The 21,557-nt window shown below is 48.4% G+C and overlaps 1 protein-coding gene across 1 annotated transcript in view; it reads right to left on the bottom strand.

Moving 5' to 3' along the window:
- The window catches only part of LOC143302132 (AP-2 complex subunit mu), a 30,745-nt gene that overhangs the window by 7,777 nt on the left and 1,411 nt on the right, over positions 1-21,557 (bottom strand). Inside the window, exons 3-10 of the mRNA XM_076616683.1 lie at positions 15,307-15,572; positions 14,103-14,185; positions 11,597-11,732; positions 10,248-10,401; positions 9,408-9,530; positions 6,626-6,761; positions 6,376-6,473; positions 5,783-5,894 (exon numbers count right to left, since the gene is read on the bottom strand). Of these exons, the coding sequence (XP_076472798.1) occupies positions 5,783-5,894; positions 6,376-6,473; positions 6,626-6,761; positions 9,408-9,530; positions 10,248-10,401; positions 11,597-11,732; positions 14,103-14,185; positions 15,307-15,572 (1,108 nt within the window). The remainder of the gene's footprint in view (positions 1-5,782; positions 5,895-6,375; positions 6,474-6,625; positions 6,762-9,407; positions 9,531-10,247; positions 10,402-11,596; positions 11,733-14,102; positions 14,186-15,306; positions 15,573-21,557) is intronic.

The following is a 21,557-nucleotide window of genomic DNA, read 5'->3' as shown; positions in this document are numbered from 1 at the left end:
TGGAGGAGAGCCAAGGCAGGCGGAACCCCGACCCTATCACCCGGAGGACCCACTCGCATGCTGGGAGAGACAGCCACGCTGGCATGTGCCTGGACAGGCTTCCTGCTGGCTGTTGGTGCGCGAGTGGCGGGTGAAGGGCGGGGGCAAGTCATTGGGGGTGGGCCGGAGTGGAGTTGGTTGCTGGCCTGCGTGGAGGGCGGAGTGAGTGCGGCTGGCGCCTGTACGGTCTGGGCTGACCCCTGGGTTGTGGCCTGGGTTGTGCTCTGGCGTTTGAGGTTGTGGATTGGCGCGGGCGCGGTCGGAAGGAGGTAATGTTGCTACGCCTTAAGGTGTAGGGCTGATGCCGTTGAGCATGCCGCGGGTGTGCCTGAGTGCGGAGAGGGCCTGCGCCGAGGGCAAGGTCCCTACCCAAGTCTGCGCGGCGTTTGATGGCCGCAGTGGGGAAGCCTTGACCAAAAAGGGAACCGTCGGCGGGAGGAAGCGCTCTGAGGGAAGCATGTTCTGGCAGAGAACGCACGTATGGAGAGTGGTCGAGCACAGCGTCCCTCCTGGCCAAAATCACGTTCATGTAGGCCTGCGCTTGTATATTGGCAGAGCGCATAAGGAGCTGGGCGATCTGCTGTACGAAGGGAGAGAAGACCGAGATGTCAAGGCCGGCTGGTGGGTCAGCTGGCGTTTCCATCAGTGCTGTGGCAAGGCCCGCCAGGAAGTTGTCTATGGCTGCAGTTGATTCAAGGGACAACCTTGCAGCTTCTTCCAGGTCCATCAAGAATCTGTCTGTCACTGTGACTGAGCGATTGGCCTGCGAATTGTTTGGGAGTAGTAGTAGGTCCTCCTGAGAAAGAGGCAGGGGCCTTTGCGGGATAGGACCCGGAGCTAACAGTGGGGGTTTTGAAGTGGGTCTGGGTTGGGTTTTTAAGAATTTGCCTCGACCCATTGCTGCAGGGAAATCGGGTACAGAATCAGAGGGGACCTCGCTGATGGGTTGGCCCCTGATGCGTGCCAGCGTACTATGCAGGGCATCAAGTACCATGGGCGACTGTGTGAGGGCATAGTGAGGGCCATTGGAGGATCTGTGGATGCCCATGATTTCCATAGCACCGCAGGATTGAGGCGTGCCCGGTGCATGAATTGTCTCCACCCTGTCTGGAGTGTAGGAAGCTAGGTGTCCTAGTGCTTCCTGCAGGGAAACCAACTGGTTTTCTTCTGAAGGTGGTTCCTCTGAGTCTGTGTCACCATCAGAAAAAGTCTCTTCAGTGGCATAGGGTGATGGATCAGGCTGTGTGCTGGGCACGTGGCCAGTGTGGCTGTCCTGGGTGCTCTGAGTGTGTCCTGCTGAAGTGGAGGGTAGCTGCTGGTGGGTGGCAGGGGGTGGTGGTATTGCATTAGAAGAAGGAGCAGAAGCAGGAGAAGGTGTGGCACCAGGAAGGACAGTGGAGCATAATTGCTGCAGCAAGCTGATAATGAGCTGCTGATTGTTTGTTTGAGCAGCTTGCTGTGAGACCGTTTGTGGCTGGGAAACAGCAGCAGCTGGAGAAATGGCAGATGTGGACATCACTGCATGGCTTGGTGGAACCGTGCACGCGCCTGCACTGGAGGCAAGGGGCAGTGACGGTGCAAGGGAAGTAACTGCGGCGGTCACCGATAAGGGGACCGAAGCAGGAGTTGCCTCCCTTGGATTGGAAAATCGTGACAAGGGGAGGGGTGCACGCGTATGGGCAAGCGTGTCCCCTAGTGGTCCACCTTCCTCCCTGCACAATGGGAGGGCATCCCTACACGCCACGGTCGCCAAAGGATCCGAGACGGTCGAGGCATGCCGCGTGGGGGGCTCGTGATCCGATGTCACGGCCGCCACCACGGACGCATCGCACGTAGGGCCCAGACTAGTGTGCGGATCCAGAGCAAGTGACTTGCGTTGTTTCCCCAAAGGGTTTGTGCAAAAATCCCTTGAGACTGAGGGCATGGGGAAAGGGATAGAGGAGGTCGACTCGGGTACTGCCGACTGGCAGAGCCGAGAAATCGCGGATCGCGACGAGTCCGATCGCGAATCGAAAAAAGGATTGTGAATGGCACCACTGACCTGTGTATTGGTAAGCAAACCTGTAGAAGTCGCCGGAGGAGGCGTAGTGGGTAGTGGTGGTCTGGAGTCGACCGGAGGTAGCGGAGGAAGTGGGGGTGGCGTAGGGTTGGCGTTGCTGAGAGCGGCAGAGGTAGAGGGCCCAGACTGATCGCGAATCGATTGCGATCGTGCCTTAATTTTAGCCCGATCTCCCAATCGGGCTACATAATTGTGCGACCTGTTTGAAGACATAATCGGACACAAAACAGAAACGCCAAAGAATCGATAGACAGGTAGAAAATGCGAAAAACTTAGCCGTATGAAGTGCACAGGTACAGGTGTCGAGATGGCTGCCGGAAAAAGAGGGCGATAACCAGGGGGACAAAGGGGACGTTACCTACTTCCGGGAGGTTATCGGCCGTAGTTCTCTCATTTTCTCCGCATAGGCGGATAGTAGTTTGCACAGGACAGGAATGTCAGACCCCTGCCGGAGTCTGCACTAGTTGGGTCACGGTTAAGTATGTGTGATTAAAACACACATCAATGATTCATTTTTATGACAGGACATGCACGCCAAAAAACACACATCAAGGATTCATTTTTATGACAGGACATGCATGCCAAAAAACACACATCAAGGATTCATTTTTATGGCAGGACATGCATGCCAAAAAACACATCAAGGATTCATTTTTATGACAGGACATGCATGCCAAAAAACACACATCAAGGATTCATTTTTATGACATGACATGCATGCCAAAAATCACACATCAAGGATTCATTTTTATGACAGGACATGCATACCAAAAAACACACATCAAGGATTCATTTTTATGATAGGACATGCATGCCAAAAATCACACATCAAGGATTCATTTTTATGACAGGACATGCACGCCAAAAAACACACATCAAGGATTCATTTTTATGACAGGACATGCATGCCAAAAAACACACATCAAGGATTCATTTTTATGACAGGACATGCATGCCAAAAAACACACATCAAGGATTCATTTTTATGACAGGACATGCACGCCAAAAAACACCTCAAAGTTCATGGGGGTGGGGGACTGACCAATGTTCCTGGGGGGACTGACCTCAAAGTTCATGGGGGGCTGACCTCAATATTTATGGGGGTGGGGGACTGACCTCAAATTCATGGGAGATGGGGGACTGACCTCAAAGTTCATGGGGGTGGGGTAAATGACCTCAACGTTCATGGAGAAGTGGTGAGGGGAATGACCTGAACGTTCATGGAGAAGTGGTGAGGGGAATGACCTAAACGTTCATGGAGAAGGGGTGAGGGGAATGACCTCAATGTTCATGAAGAAGTGGTGAGGGGAATGACCTCAACGTTCATGGAGAAGGGGTGAGGGGAATGACCTCAACGTTCATGGAGAAGTGGTGAGGGGAATGACCTCAACGTTCATGGAGAAGTGGTGAGGGGAATGATTGGTGAGGGGAATGACTTCAACGTTCATGGAGAAGTGGTGAGGGGAATGACCTAAACGTTCATGGAGAGAATGACCTAAACGTTCATGGAGAAGGGGTGAGGGGAATGACCTGAACGTTCATGAAGAAGTGGTGAGGGAAATGACCTGAACGTTCATGGAGAAGGGGTGAGGGGAATGACCTCAACATTCATAGAGAAGGGGTGAGGGGAGTGACCTAAACGTTCATGGAGAAGGGGTGAGGGGAATGACCTCAACGTTCATGAAGAAGTGGTGAGGGGAATGACTTTAACGTTCATGGAGAAGGGGTGAGGGGAATGACCTAAACGTTCATGGAGAGAATGACCTAAACGTTCATGGAGAAGTGGTGAGGGGAATGACCTAAACGTTCATGGAGAAGGGGTGAGGGGAATGACCTAAACGTTCATGGAGAAGGGGTGAGGGGAATGACCTAAACGTTCATGGAGAGAATGACCTAAACGTTCATGGAGAAGGGGTGAGGGGAATGACTTTAACGTTCATGGAGAAGGGGTGAGGGGAATGACCTAAACGTTCATGGAGAATTGGTGAGGGGAATGACCTAAACGTTCATGGAGAGAATGACCTAAACGTTCATGGAGAAGTGGTGAGGGGAATGACCTAAACGTTCATGGAGAAGTGGTGAGGGGAATGACTTTAACGTTCATGGAGAAGGGGTGAGGGGAATGACCTAAACGTTCATGGAGAGAATGACCTAAACGTTCATGGAGAAGGGGTGAGGGGAATGACCTAAACATTCATGGAGAAGGGGTGGGGGAAATGACTTCAACATTCATGGAGAAGGGGTGAGGGGAATGACTTCAACGTTCATGGAGAAGGGGTGAGGGGAATGACCTAAACGTTCATGGAGAAGGGGTGAGGGGAATGACTTCAACGTTCATGAAGAAGTGGTGAGGGGAATGACCTCAACGTTCATGGAGAAGTGGTGAGGGGAATGACCTCAACGTTCATGGAGAAGTGGTGAGGGGAATGACCTCAACGTTCACAGAGAAGTGGTGGAGGGAATGACCTCAACATTCATGGAGAAGTGGTGGAGGGAATGACCTCAACGTTCATGGAGAAGTAGTGGAGGGAATGACCTCAACATTCATGGAGAAGTGGTGGAGGGAATGACTTCAACATTCATGGAGAAGTGGTGGAGGGAATGACCTCAACATTCATGGAGAAGTGGTGGAGGGAATGACTTCAACGTTCATGGAGAAGTGGTGGAGGGAATGACCTCAACGTTCACAGAGAAGTGGTGGAGGGAATGACCTCAACATTCATGGAGAAGTGGTGGAGGGAATGACTTCAACATTCATGGAGAAGTGGTGGAGGGAATGACCTAAACATTCATGGAGAAGTGGTGGAGGGAATGACCTCAACGTTCATGGAGAAGTGGTGGAGGGAATGACCTCAACGTTCATGGAGAAGTGGTGGAGGGAATGACCTCAACATTCATGGAGAAGTGGTGGAGGGAATGACCTCAACGTTCATGGAGAAGTGGTGAGGGGAATGACCTCAACGTTCATGGAGAAGTGGTGAGGGGAATGACCTGAACGTTCACAGAGAAGTGGTGAGGGGAATGACCTAAACGTTCATGGAGAAGTGGTGAGGGGAATGACCTCAACGTCCATGGAGAAGTGGTGAGGGGAATGACCTGAACGTTCACAGAGAAGTGGTGAGGGGAATGACCTAAACGTTCATGGAGAAGTGGTGAGGGGAATGACCTCAACGTTCATGGAGAAGTGGTGGAGGGAATGACCTCAACGTTCATGGAGAAGTGGTGGGGGGAATGACCTCAACGTTCATGGAGAAGTGGTGAGGGGCATTAATGACCTCAACGTTCATGGAGAAGTGGTGAGGGGAATGATCTCAACGTCCATGGAGAAGGGGTGGGGGGAATGACCTCAAAGTTCATGGAGATGGAGGGGGGCACTGACCTCAAAGTTCATGGAGATGGAGGGGGGGACTGACCTCAAAGTTCATGGGGATGGGGGGAATGACCTCAATGTTCATGAAGGGGTGAGGGAACTGACCTCAAAGTTCATGGAAATGGGGGTAGGGGGAATAACCTCAATGTTCATGAAGGTGGTGGGGTGAATGACCTCAAAGTTTATGGGACCTGGGAGGGGGAAATGACCTCAAAGTTCATGGAGATGGAGGGGGGGGACTGACCTCAAAGTTCATGGAGACGGGTGGGAGGGAATAACCTCAATGTTCATGGGGGTGGGGTGGGGAGACTGACCTCAAAGTTCATGGAGATGGGGGGGCGGGTCCACTTCTTCTTGTCGTTGGTGGCCAGCAGCTCTATCTCAGCACTCAGCTGACACTCCTTCATCCCGCCCATCCGCTTGATTCTGGACAACACAAACACACGTGATGGTAAGCATGTGTGTGTGGGTTTAGGCATGCATGTGTGTGTGCAGATGTGTGTGTATGTGTGTGCACTCTTAAACCTTCCCACATACTTAATTCTGCACAACATGAACAATCTCTGAAGGAAGAGTCCATGTGTGCATGCATGTGTGTGCATGCGTGTGTGTGTGTGTGTGTGTGTGCACTCCAAAACCTTCCCATTTACTTGATTCTGTACAACATAAACAATCTCTGAAGGCAGCTCTGTGTGTATGTGTGTGTGTGTGACTGAAGCTTAACTAAATGACACGGGAAACGAATGATGACCATCTAAAGGCAGCTGTCAATCGGCTCAATCCAGGTGGGCAGCCTATTTTGCAAATGACTCTGTGCTTAGAGCTTGGTCTCTGACCTAGGATGGCCGCACTATAAATATCCATATCAATCAATCAGAAAGCATGCAAGCAAAAACAATCCACTCACTTCCAGACGATGGCGTTTTCGCTGGCCTTGTACTTGGCCTTGCCCTTCATACAGATCACCTGAACTCCACTGGTGTTGAGGGGCGTGGGGATGCGAACCTGGACCACACACAACACATTTCACATACCTGCACCATACAACAAACAGTTAACACACCTGGATCAAACATCACAGTTCAATTCACGCACCAATCATCAACACACCTTAAAGACAAGCAGCACTTCTGACGAAACCAACACATCACCCATACCTCCACTTTCTGAGCCAGCAGCGAAGGCTTGAAGTTGGACTTGACAACGACCTTGACCTCCATCTTCTGCCGGCCGACCTCTCGCACCAGGGGGATGACGCGGAACGGCAGACTGATGTCCTTGGTGGTGCGATACCTGACACACAAACCACCATCATCATAGTCAACGTGACAACAATAATACATAATCCACAACCATGACCCACATTAATCCACAACCCTTAACTCATTCTAATTCAGGTACAAGTTAACTTGCAACATGATTTCTTCCCCTGTGGACCAGGGACAAGTATACTCGTACCCAACACACTATTCTGATTTAATTCATTCTTGATTGGTACAGTTGGTGTTCTGGACTTATCTGTTTACAAATTCCAGAAGCTTTGTTTGACCAGTTAAATCAATAATTCTCCATCAATTTTCTCCATTTTAGTGAACCACCCTCTTTATTCTGCACTGGTCTCATGTAGTGCTGTTCCAGGGCATGTAGCTGAGGGGTAGAAAGAGTTAACTAACTTATCGTACATTATGCCCTCTGGTATGTCGTGCAGTGACAAAGATCCACCTCTCTTTGTCTTTGGCAGGTACCCCAGGTGTGCTTCAGAGTCTTGAGTTCCCCTTCCACTGTTCTGTGCCAGGTGTTCTTTGGCCTTTTCTCTCTTGCGTCTCTCTTCTGGTGTCCTGTGAAGGGCTGTCAAGGTGATGTGACCTTGCTCTCTTTGCATGACGTCCGATCCATATCCTTTGCCGTCTCGGTCTCCATGTTCTCTGGGCAAATAGTTCTTGATTGGAGATGGTTTTGGGCCTGAAGATTCTTAGGATTCTTTGGAGGTTTTTTTTAGCAGAGGGTTGATGACTTGATTACTCTCAATCATCCTCTAGCATTCTGAGCCATTCTTCTTCTTTGTTCATGGGCTGCGACTCCCACGTTCACTCGTATGTACACAAATGGGCTTTTACGTGTATGATGTGGGTTTTTTTCATCCCGCCATGTACGCAGCCTAATAAATTTTCAGGGGTGTGCATAATGGATTACAGGATCTTTAATGTGCATATTTGATGTTCTGCTTGTGTATACACATGATGGTGGTTCAGCCACAAGCAGTTCTGCACATATACTGACCAGGTAGATCGGAAAAATCTCCACCCTTTACCCACCAGGTGCCATAACTGAGATTTGAACCTGAGATCCTCAGATTGAGAGTCCAACACTTTAACTGCTCAGCCACTGTGACCATCATTCTGAGCCACTGATCATCGTGGAAAGTACACAGCTCTCGTATATTCTCAGCTTGGTGGTGGTGCTGTAGTGGGGGTGGGGGTGGGTGGTTGTTCAGAATTCTGAATGTTATCGTCCACCACCCTTACTCATACCAGAGGGATGACATGGAAAGGCAGACTGATGTCCACCAACAAGGCCAACATACAAATGACAGTCCTGTCCGACCAAGACCATCAGAACAGAAGTGGAGGCAACTGCTGTCTTTAACCATCTGGGCCAACCATTCCTGCCACATATGAGGAAGCAAAAACTCTCCTCCGCAGCAGATTCCGAAGAGGCTGGGTCACCCTGAACGGAGGCTACCAGGCACACCAAGATCCCATCAGGACACTGGAGAGAAGACACCAGACTACCATCTACCGCCTTCGCACAGGACACTGCGGCCTCCGAGCACACCTGAAGAGGACTGGAGTGGCAGCCACATCCCTATGTGACTGCGGCCAGGCTGACCAGACCCCATCCCATATTCTCCAAGACTGCCCCCTGTATGAGAAGATGCGGCAGCAGTCCTGGCCTGGGGGTGCTGACCTCAACACCAAGCTCTGGGGGACGGCAGCCGATCTTCACCGGACGTCCGAGTTTGTGGCATCCCTCGGACTTCGACCCTGACTGCGTAGCTGTCGAACGCAAAGAAGAAGGAGAAGAAGATACCAGAGGGATGACATGGAAAGGCAGACTGATGTCCACCAACAAGGCCAACATACAAATGACAGTCGTGTCCGACCAAGACCATCAGAACAGAAGTGGAGGCAACTGCTGTCTTTAACCATCTGGGCTAGAATTTGATTAAAGTGAAGAAGAGTGTCTTGCCAAAGTTACATCCCAACTCTCTCAGCCAAGAAAGTTTTGCGGTTTTTGGGAAAGTCCACACTGTGATGGTCCCAAAAGGCCAACTGGCCCCCAAGGCTGCAGCACTAAGAGCCAGTCTTTCACAAAAACTAAGCCAAAGGGCACCATTAGTTCAGTTAGTTAAGTTGCTCAAAGAGGCGTCACTGCATTCGGCAAAATCCATACATGCTACACCACATCTTCTAAGCAGATGCCTGACCAGCAGCATAACCAAACGTGCTTAGTCAGGCCTTGAGGAGAAAATGGAAAAAAAGAGAAAAAAAAAAAAAGGTGCATAAACAAATGCATGGATACATCATTAAATCAATGAATAAATAAATAAATAAACAAATAACATAAAAAAACCAACAAAGCAGATAGAGAATGAATTAAAAAAAACGCAGAAAAAAAAAGAAAAAAAGACAATAATGATAATAAATAAATAAGCCAATAAACGTAAAACATACAGATACGCATGCAAGCACGCACGCACACACACACACAACTGGCAGTACGTAAGTGACTCACATTATCCACAAGCCCTGACAAATGTCAGTGCTTCATATCCACACCTCTCACTCGTGTCGAACTGATCCGTGACCCTGACTCACATTATCAACCAAGTCCTGACCCAGGTCAGTGCTATATATTCACCCACGACCCCTGACTGACCTCATGAGTTCAAACTCTCCATCAGGAGGGATGAAGCTGATGCTGTGCTCCGTCTCAAACTTGCTCAGCTTCACACACTGATGGAACTGGCAGTCGTCAATGGCAATGGACGTCTTTCCCCCACTGTCACACACACACACACACACACACAGACATGTACAAATCATATATCAGTATCAGTATCAGTATCAGTAGCTCAAGGAGGCGTCACTGCGTTCGGACAAATCCATATACGCTACACCACATCTGCCAAGCAGATGCCTGACCAGCAGCGTAACCCAACGCGCTTAGTCAGGCCTTGAGAAATCATATAGATATACTCAAATGCATGCACAAACACACGCACACATACAAGCGCACATGCATACAAACACAGAACCACAACACACAAGTGCACATGCTTGCAAACACAGACACACACACACAGAGGCGAGCGCACACACACACACACACACAGAAGGGCACATACACACACACACACACACACACACACACACACACACACACTCACACAAGCACATACACACACACAGGGGCACATATACAGAGGCACATTCACACACATCTGCACACACACAAAGGAACAATTTCTCTTACACAGGGGCACATACACAGAGGCACTTACACACACACGCAAACACAAAGGAACAATTTATCTCAGGGCAAAATCCCCACCCTTTACTAGGCGCCGCCACCAAGATTTGAACCTGGGACCCTCACACTGAAAGTCCAACGACGATTTAACCACTCGGCTATTGCTACAGGGGTGGTGGTGGGGGTCAGGGGACAAAGGAGAAGGACAGCGGCCTGTGCCCCGTGAGGGGTGAAAGGTCAGCTTACCCGCCGCCGCTGACGCGACTGGAGTCGTCCAGACTGCTCTTCCCTTTGCTCTCCATCAGCACCTTGTCGTTGATGCCAAACTTGCACTCCGGCATCCCGCTCAGGTAGCTCTTCATCACGATGCGGCCCGCCACGTGGGCGCTTAGCACCTGGCCTGCAACAGGTAATATTATAGAAACGATATAATTATTTGTATTTGTATTTGTATTTCTTTTTTATCACAACAGATTTCTCTGTGTGAAATTCGGGCTGCTCTCCCTAGGGAGAGTGCATCACTATACTACAGCGCCACCCATTTTTTTTGGTACTATTTCTTGCGTGCAGTGTTTTTTTATTTGTTTTTCCTATCGAAGTGGATTTTTCTACAGAAATTTGCCAGGAACAACCCTTATGTTGCCGTGGGTTCTTTTACGTGCGCTAAGTGCATGCTGCACACGTGACCTTGGTTTATCGTCTTATCCAAATGACTAGCATCCGAACCACCACTCAAGGTCTAATGGAGGGGAAGAAAATATCGGTGGCTGAGCTGTGATTCGAACCAGCGCGCTCAGATTCTCTCGCTTCCTAGGCAGACGCGTTACCTCTAGGCCATCACTCCACTTATAATAATAATGATAACAACAATGCCGCTCAGATAGCTCTTCATCACAATGCGGTCCGTCACGTGGGTCCTTTGCACCTGGCCTGCAACATGTCATGTCATCATAGAAATAATGATAATAATGCTCTGGTAACTCCTATATCAGGTAAGCTCTTCATCACGATGCAGCCCGCCACATGGGCACTTAGCACCTGACCTATAACACACAATGAATTATCATCATCATCATCACAGAAATAATAGCAAGTAAAATATGGTAATAAGAATATCAATAATAACAACAACGCCCCTCAGTTAACTCTTCATCACAATGTGACCTGCCACATGGGCACTTAGCACCTGACCTATAACACACAATTAATTATCATCATCACAGAAATAATAACAAGTAAAATATGGTAATAAGAATGATAATAACAACAATGCCCCTCAGGTAACTCTTCACCACAATGCGACCTGCCACATGGGCACTTAGCACCTGGCCTGCAACATGTAATACCATTATCAAAATGGAAAAAGAATAATCAAAATAATAGTAACAATGCTTCTGAGATAACTTTTTATCACGGTGTGCAACCCACCACAAGGGTAATAAGCACCTGACCTGGAACATACAATATCTTATCATCGTCATGATAATAACAACAACATGTAACATCATCATCATACTCTTCATAAAGAAGGAGAAGACGAAGACGAAGAAAAGAGGAAGCAGAAGTACCAAACCCAGCACTCTGGTAGCACTGACCTTGAGGGGACATAAGCAGGTTGACGGATTCCAGAACGTCCAGGAAGAGTTCATTGCGACGATACTTGATGCCCTCGCGTCGCCATCCGATCTGTCCTGTCACCTGGGAGGTGATCTGGGCCGTCTCTTCTTTGGACTGCAGGAAAATCATGTGATACATATATCAATTTTTGTTGTTGTTTTTTTTGCTGCCCCATCATCTGCACCGTTTCAGTGGCATTACTCCCACGCCGCTCATTTAGATTCCCCCATACACGGCCACACCCGGGTTCATCCGTCGCAGTTCCAGCGTCGGCAGTCCACAGGGAACCATCAATGTTAGGTTGCCAGGAGGCCACACACCAGAGGAGACCCTGCACTGCTGCTGAGTCACTTCGGTGGTGTTCAGTGGTGCCTGTTCTGTTTTAACGTACTTAGGACACCACCTACTAAGCCCCCTACTAACGACAATAATGGCTTAGTCGCGGAGCCAGACTGAGTGAGCATCCCTCCCAGAGTGGAGACTGCCACCACGTCCCTCAAACAGCCACCCATGAATCTGCCGACACTGACAACACTGACAAGACTCACCCAAAGCACGGAAGTGGAGGGGTATCGAAACTGAGGTCACCATGAGAGCAGGGCATGAAAGGACATATATCAAGTTAAATCACTTATTATCTTATAGTTATATTCATTAGATCAGTTATATTCACCAGGTGCCCTGGCAAAGTGATTAGCATCATGAACTGGTGATTGGGAGGACTCAGGTTCAATCCACAATTTTTCAATTTTTTTTTTTTTTTTCCAGTTCAATTCAATTCTAAATTTAGTTTCATTGCATCCAAAATCCATTACATTCAACTCCCAGATCTTGTTGGTTTCTTACAATCTGTTACATTCAGCTAATGTTCAAAGTTAGTCTGGAGTTACTTTGACATAGCAAAACAAAAGTGCAAACCAACAGCACTGTTAAAAACGGTTTCACATACACAAAGTGTGTAGCGTGCACACACACGCACACACATACACATATACACACACAGGCATGTAAACTTGCACACACACACACACCACACAAACACACACATACCCCTTCATCCAAACCCACCCACACCACACACACTCTTTCATCCACACCCACCAATACCACACACATATCCCTCCATCCACACCCACCCACACCACACACGTACCCCTTCATCCACACCCACCCACACCACACACATACCCCTCCATCCTTCATCCACACCCACCCACACCACACACATACTCCTTCATCCACACCCACCCACACCACACACATACCCCTCCATCCTTCATCCACACCCACCCACACCACACACATACCCCTCCATCCACACCCACCCACACCACACACATACCCCTCCATCCACACCCACCCACACCACACACATACCCCTCATCCACACCCACCCACACCACACACACTCTTTCATCCACACCCACCCACACCACACACATACCCCTTCATCCACATCAACCCACACCACACACATACTCCTTCATCCACACCCACCCACACCACACACATACTCCTTCATCCACACCCACCCACACCACACACATACACCTTCATCCACACCCACCCACACCACACACATACCCCTTCATCAACACCCACCCACACCACACACATACTCCTTCATCCACACCCACCCACACCACACACATACCCCTCCATCCTTCATCCACAGCCACCCACACCACACACATACCCCTTCATCCACACCCACCCACACCACACCCATACCCCTTCATCAACACCCACCCACACCACACACATACCCCTTCATCCACACCCACCCACACCACACACATACCCCTCCATCCACACCCACCCACACCACACACATACCTCTTCATCCACACCCACCCACACCACACCAATACCCCTTCATCAACACCCACCCACACCACACACATACCCCTTCATCCACAGCCACCCACACCACACACATACTCCTTCATCCACACCCACCCACACCACACACATACCCCTTCATCCACACCCACCCACACCACACACATACCCCTTCATCCACACCCACCCACACCACACACATACCCCTCCATCCTTCATCCACACCCACCCACACCACACACATACCCCTCCATCCACACCCACCCACACCACACACATACCCCTCCATCCTTCATCCACACCCACCCACACCACACACATACCCCTCCATCCACACCCACCCACACCACACACATACCCCTCCATCCTTCATCCACACCCACCCACACCACACACATACCCCTTCATCCACACCTACCCACACCACACCCACACCCCTTCATCCACACCCACCCACACCACACACATACTCCTTCATCCACACCCACCCACACCACACACATACACCTTCATCCACACCCACCCACACCACACACATACCCCTTCATCAACACTCACCCACACCACACACATACCCCTCCATCCACACCCACCCACACCACACACATACCCCTGCATATACACCAACACACACCCACCCACCTGCGACTTAACTCCCTGTTGAGTGATGAAGGTCTTCAGGATGCCGGTGTCAGTGTTCTGTGGGTATCCATAGTCCAGGATCTCTGCAACATCATCATCATCATCTTCATCATTCCTCGTTTTTTCCACATGCTTCTCTTTCTTCCTGCATCCCTCAGTTACAACATCACACACACACACACACACACACACACACACACACACACACACACACACCACACACACACTTACACTTACACTTTGCTGCCTTTTTGTGTAAACTTCTCTTTCTTCATACAACATCAAAACATGCAAACACACACTAAACACACACACACACACACACACACACTTACACTATCATTCCTTTTTCCACACAAGTTTGTTTACTCCTGTGTCTCTCAGTTACAACATTAGACTTTGTATGCATTGCAAGCGTGTGAAACAGAAATTCAACAATGTATTTCATATTCTTACAACTTATGTATATTGTACGTAAAATATTAGTTGTTGTTTTTCTTCCTTTTCACAATTTCATATCTATTTTCTTCTCTCTTTTTTTTAAACAGCTTTATGCAAAAAAGCAACTGTTGCTTACTCAGTTTACCATCTTGAAATAAACTTTTGACACCGACACATTTCCAGCCCATTCATTGTCCAACATCTCATTGCTGAGAACAACATGGTTCTTGATGTTGTTCTCAGAGATCTTGCCAAAGAACTCTCACACACACACACACACACACAAATAAACACACACACTCACACATACTCATTCAGTGTATCACACAAAAATACTACACGCACACAACCCATACCCCTATGTTACCCCTTCCCCAACCAAAAGGAAAAAAATGACAAAAAAACAAAAACAAAACAAAAAACACTCTCACACTTTCAACCAACCCACAGCTCCACTCAACGTCCAAGATTTCATAAATGAGGACAAAGCTGTTCTTGATGTTGTCCTCAGAAATTGCCGAAGAATTCACACGCATACACATACACACACTCACTCACACACATAATACCAACACACACATCCACCCGACAAACAAATACACAATCACGGTACCACACAAAAACACCACACACACACACACAATCCATGTCACATGACATTCCGCCACCCTCCCCAAGCCCCTGCCCCCACCACAAAGAAAAAAAACAACAACAAAACCCAACTCACACACTTCCAACCAACACACACTCCCACCAAACTCACCGTCCAGGATCTCATAAATGAGGACAAAGTTGTTCTTGATGTTGTCCTCGGAGATCTTGCCGAAGTAGGCCTGCATGACCTCCACCATCTTGTGCAGGAACTCGAACACCATAGCTGCGTTCACGTTCTGCTTGGTGACGGCCGCCACCCAGATGTTGGAGCGCTTGATGTGGAAGAAGCTGGTGCGGGCGATGTTTGTCACCGGCGAGCGCACCTGCTGTCGGGCATGGATCACATTCACTCGGAACGCGTCCACCGCGTTGCGTCTGTTGAGAGGAAGAAGAAAGAGTGATCGCCTTAACAGAAAGGTTGAAAATGTTAAACTCGTTGCGTCTGGTGGAAAAGGAGTGATCGCCTCAATTAACCTTCACCGTACTTGGTTATTTTCCCACTTATCCATATTTTGTGGGTCTCACAGACCCACACTCGCTAAAGAAGGAATCCAGAGCTTACCCCCTATTCATACATCGTGGGTCTGACAGACCCATACAAATTAATGTGGGCTTTTCCAACTTCAATAGACTGAGCAACACGTTCCTGTCATCAGATCTTTTCCCACCCCTCTTCCGGCCAATCAATAGCAGCCTCTGTATGTCTGTGTCTGTGTCTGTGTGTCTGTGTGTGGCAGCCTCTGTATATGTGTGTGTGTGTATGTGTGGCAGCCTCTGTATATATATATATATATATATATATATATATATATATATATATATATATATATATATATATTTATTTGTGTGTGTGTGTGTGTGTATTTGTGTGCGTGCGCGAGCGTGTAAGTATACACGTCAGGAGAGCTCTGTGCGCGCGCGCATGTGTGTGTGTGTTCGTGTGTGTGTAGAGGATGAGGTATGTGTGTGTTTGCATGTGTACTGTAGGAGCAACGGAATATTGGAATGTGCGGGTGTACACACACACACACACACGCACGCACGCACGCACGCACACACACACATATATATATATATATGTCATCGTCAGGAAAAGGGATAGGCAAGATGTACGTGTAACAAAGACCATGTGCGGCGCCGAGTGTTGGACAGACCATCGCCTTGTAGTCTCGAAGCTGAATATTCGAATCCAGCCCAAGAGACGCCCCCAAGGCCAGAAGGCTCCAAAACGGCTTAACATCGCTAAGCTGAAAAACATCACCATCAAACAGTCCTTTGTGGAGCTGCTGGAAGATCGTCTGGAATCCGCCTCTCTGGACAACCAGAATGTGGAGTCTGACTGGAGGACCCTGCGTGAGCTGATCTATAGTACAGCTTCAGAGACCCTGGGACCCATGACCAGAAAGCACAAAGACTGGTTTGATGAAAACTGTGATGAAATCAAGCAGCTTCTGGATGAGAAACACCGTCTGCATCAAGCCTACCTCAGCAACCCAAAGTCCACATCAAAAAAGGATGCGTACGATGCCATCCGCAGGACTGCTCAGCAAAAGTTACGCCAGATGCAGGATAAGTGGCTGAGTGACAAAGCTGATGAGATCCAGGGATATGCTGACAGGCACGACATGAAGAGGTTCTATGATGCCTTAAAAGAAGTCTACGGCCCCACATCCTCAGGATCATCCCCCCATCTCAGTGCAGATGGGAATACCTTGATCACCGAGAAGGAGAAAATTATCGAACGCTGGGCTGAGCACTTCAACAGTGTCTTAAATCGCCCTTCCTTCATAAATGATGAAGCCATAGACCGTCTCCCACAAGTCCCCATCAACGAAACACTGGACGATCCGCCAACACCTCTTGAGACCCAGAAAGCAATCCATCTGCTATCCAGTGGCAAAGCACCTGGCTCAGACTCCATGCCAGCAGAGGTCTACAACGATGGAGGCACTGTGCTGACTGAGAAGCTCCATCAGCTGTACTCACTCATGTGGAAAGAAGAGATGATCCCCCAGGATTTCAAAGATGCATCTATCATTCACTTGTACAAGCGAAAGGGGAACCGGCAAGCCTGTGATAACCATCGGGGCATTTCCTTGCTCTCCATCGCAGGCAAGATACTTGCCAGGATCCTACTAAACCGCCTCACAGCACACCTTGACCAAGGTCATTTGCCTGAGAGCCAATGTGGATTCCGGAAAGAGCGCGGAACCACCGACATGGTGTTTGCTGCAAGGCAGCTGCAAGAGAAATGTCAGGAGCAAAATGCTGCTCTGTTCTCCACCTATGTCAACCTCACCAAGGCCTTCGACACCGTGAGTAGAGAGGGACTGTGGAAGATCATGGCCAAGTACGGATGCCCTACCAGCCGCCGTGGCGAAGTGGTTAGCGTCGCGGACTGACGGCTGGGAGGACGCGGGTTCGAATCCCAGCGGAGGTGGGTTTTTCGGCCCGTGGCCGGCTCCTACCCAGAGTTGAGTGTGCTGTGGGCTTAAATGGGGAGACTGGGACCACACAGTCGAGTGTCATCCACTTCAAGGATGCGTCTTTGGGTGTGTTGCTCTAATTACCTGACCAACACTGCAAGTGTCTGTATCTCTCGGGCCTGGTTAACGCCGGGATATCATTATGACAGGAAGCGTAGAGTACAGCCTTGTCACGCAGTCCCAAACCAAAATGGACCTCCATAGCAACATCGTCATCATCATCGTCATCCTCCTCCCCCTTCATCGTCATCAATATAAACAAAATAGTCTCAAAGTCTGTGACCTTTCATGCCCTGCTCTCATGGTGACCTCAGTTTCGATACCCCTCCACTTCCGTGCTTTGGGTGAGTCCTGTCAATGTCGTCAGTGTCGGCAGATTCATGGGGGGGCTGTTGTTTGAGGGACGTGGTGGCGGTCTCCACTCTGGGAGAGACGCTCGCTCAGTCTGGCTCCGCGACTAAGCCATTATTGTCGTTAGTAGGGGGCTTAGTAGGTGGTGTCCTAAGTACGTTAAAACAGAACAGGCACCACTGAACACCACTGAAGTGACTCAGCAGCAGTGCAGGGTCTCCTCTGGTGTGTGGCCTCCAGGCGACCTAACATCGATGGTTCCCTGTGGACTGCCGACGCTGGGACTGCGACGGACGAACCCGGGTGTGGCCGTGTATGGGGGAATCTAAATGAGCGGCGTGGGAGTAATGCCACTGAAACGGCGCAGATGATGGGGCAGCAAAACAAAAAAACAAAAACAAAAAAAAAGTACGGATGCCCTCAGAAATTTATTTCCTTGGTCAGCCAATTCCATGCAGGCATGCAGGCTCGAGTCCAGGACAATGGCGAAACATCTGCTCCTTTTGCTGTCACAAATGGTGTCAAGCAAGGCTGCGTCCTGGCTCCAACGCTGTTCAGCCTCATGTTCTCTGCAATGCTTACTGATGCCTTCAGAGATGGCGATGTTGGAATCGACCTAAAGTATCGAACATATGGCAAGCTAACTTGATGGCAATTAATAAACTTGATAATCATCAAAATATGACTTGCCTGAGGCAATGACACCGGTAGCCTGCTGTACTGTTGTGTTCTCCGTGAGAGCCGGATGCGATGTGCCAGCCAACTACAGAAGCAGTGAGGTAGCCTATGTGTCATCAGTCATGTACGCACAATCACTTCGTTCCACGTAGTACAAAGGGATTATTGGTTTGTTCCCTTCTTTTGCGAGTATGGGTCTGAGAGACCCACGAATTACGAATAAGGGTACTTAGTGTTTTCTCTTCTTTGGGGAGTATGGGTCTGTAAGACCCACAACGTAGGAATGCAGGTAAAAATTTTCACAATTACGTAACTGATTAACTAATCAGTTAAAGTGTACATTAATTTACTAAAATGATGCATATGTTGTGACAACAAAAGTGATGAAATTTCAAATTAATCGGACACCAAATATATTTTAAAGGCATTTTTTAAGGCAAAAATGGGTCTGTCAGACCCACAAAGTACGGTGAAGGTTAAAAGGTTGAAAATGTTAAACTCATTGCATTTGGAGGAAGAAGAACGGGGCTGGTATACTTGCTTTACAGGTTAACTTTGACGCGGAATGCATCCACTGCATTGCATCTGTGAGAGGAAGAACCAGTGCTCGCCTTAATCCGAACGTTGAAAACGTTGAACTCATAGTATCTGGAGGAAGAACGAGGCTAGTGCACTGGCTTTACAGGTTAACTTTGACGCAGAATGCATCCACTGCATTGCATCTGTGAGAGGAAGAACCAGTGCTCGCCTTAATCCGAAGGTTGAAAACGTTTAACTCACAGTATCTGGAGGAAGAACGAGGCTAGTGCACTTGCTTTATAGGTTAACTTTGACGCGGAACGCATCCACCGAGTTGCTTCTGTGAGAGGAAGATGATAGAGTACTTGCCCCAATTAAAAGGTTGAAAACATTAAAATTGTTGCATCTGGAGGATGAAGAACAAGGCCAGTGTACTTGCTTTATAGGTTAACTCTGACATGGAACACATCAACTGTGTTGTGGCTGTGAGAAGAAGACTGAGTACTTGCCTCAAAGTTCGATAATGTTAAACTCATTGCATCTGGATGAAGAACGACGAGAACTTGCCTTAACTCTTTCACCGCCAAGTTTCTGTGTGAAAAACACTCCACCAGCGCCAAATTTCTTAGAAATGATGCTCTCAGCCACAGGCTTCTGTTCATGTCCAAACAACTCAAAGGACTTGTTCACTTCGAACTCAGTCAGGAGGAGGCAAAGGTTAGTCACTGTTCTAATGGCGGGACACTGACTGCAGCTGTTGAGCTTCGTTACAGTATGAAAAATGGTCATATCAACATGACACCTTAATGTCGACAAGTCTCCTATGGCGGTGCACTGTCTGGTCAACTACAGTCGCCTATAACAATGAAAGAGTTAATCAAAAGGTTGAAAACGTTAAACTGATTGTGTCTCAAGGAAGAAGAGATGTGGCCAGTTTATTTGCCTTAAAAGGGTTAACTTCCCAAAGCCTTTCACAGGCAATGGATTCATATCCACTGTGGAGTGGTGGCCTAGTTAGTGGTAATGCATCCACCTGGGAAGCCAGAGAATCTGAGCACACTGGTTCGAATCCCACACACTAAACAGCATTTTCTCCCCTCTCCACAAAACCTTGAGCGGTGGTCTGGACGCTAGTCATTTGGATGACACGATAAACTGTGGTCCCATGTGTAGCATGCATTTAGCACACATACAAAAATCCATGTCAACAAAAGGGATGTTCCTGGCAAAACTTCTGCAGAAAAATCCACATTGATATGAAAGCAAATACACTTCCAGGCAGAAAAAAAAAGTAGGTGGTGCTTTACTGTAGCAACATGCTATCCCTAGGGAAAGCAGCACAAATTTCATGTAGAGAAGTCTGTTGCGACAAAAGAGCAACACAGTACAACCAGACAACAAATGTGGCTAAATACTTGCCTTAAAAGGTTATAAACGATAGCAGTGAATTCAGTCTCAGTTCACTTGCAGTTTCTAAAGGAGATATCACTGCATTTGGACAAAAATATATATATATGTATGTTGAACCACATCTGCTAGGCAGATACCTGACCAGCAGCAGAATCCAACGTCTAGAGTGCATGCACATCTGCGTACCTCTCAAAGACTAGAGAGGATTTCTTTGCATTATTTTGGCAGACGACAGCGTATACTGCCATTGGTTCGTTTTCAGTGCACCAACAGTCAGCACATGGGACTTCAGTATATTGTCTCATCTGATTGACTAGACAGTTCGATTTTCTAGTCAAAACCTGGGAGTAAAGGCGAGACCTGGATTCGAACACAGACCCTCATGGGCACTGTATTTGCAGGTAAGCGTCTTAACCATTCTGTCACAGTCCTCTTCCTCTTCCTCATCACTGCGTACTTATGAACAGTGATCCACACACACACTATGCACACATGGCCCTGGGAATGCTTGACAAAACAAATACTGGCATGTCTTAATCAAATCTAATTTTAAATCCACTCAGAGCTGCAGTGTTACAGAGACAGATCTGTTGTTAACCATTGCAGGGCCTCCCTACCCAACGTCATTTAATCTACAGGTCAGACATGTCTGTTGTTAACCCCTGTGGAGCCCCCCTACCCACTATCATTTAACTACAGGTCAGACAAGTCTGTTATTAATCTTTGTGGGGTCCCCCCTACCCAATGCCATTCAATGTACTGGTCAGACGTGTCTCGTTAACCCTTTCGGGTCCCTTTACCCAATGTCATTTAATCTACAGGTCATATCTCATGAAGCCACTTTCTGAATGCACAAATTTCAATCAAATAACTTAGACAAGTACATTATGTCAGTTGTTCACAGCTGCAGGCACCA

Source organism: Babylonia areolata, chromosome 28 (genome assembly GCF_041734735.1).
Source record: "Babylonia areolata isolate BAREFJ2019XMU chromosome 28, ASM4173473v1, whole genome shotgun sequence".
Lineage (NCBI taxonomy): Eukaryota > Metazoa > Mollusca > Gastropoda > Neogastropoda > Buccinidae > Babylonia > Babylonia areolata.
The sequence above is the reverse complement of the archived record's forward strand: the minus strand, read 5'-3'. Positions and strand labels throughout refer to the sequence as shown.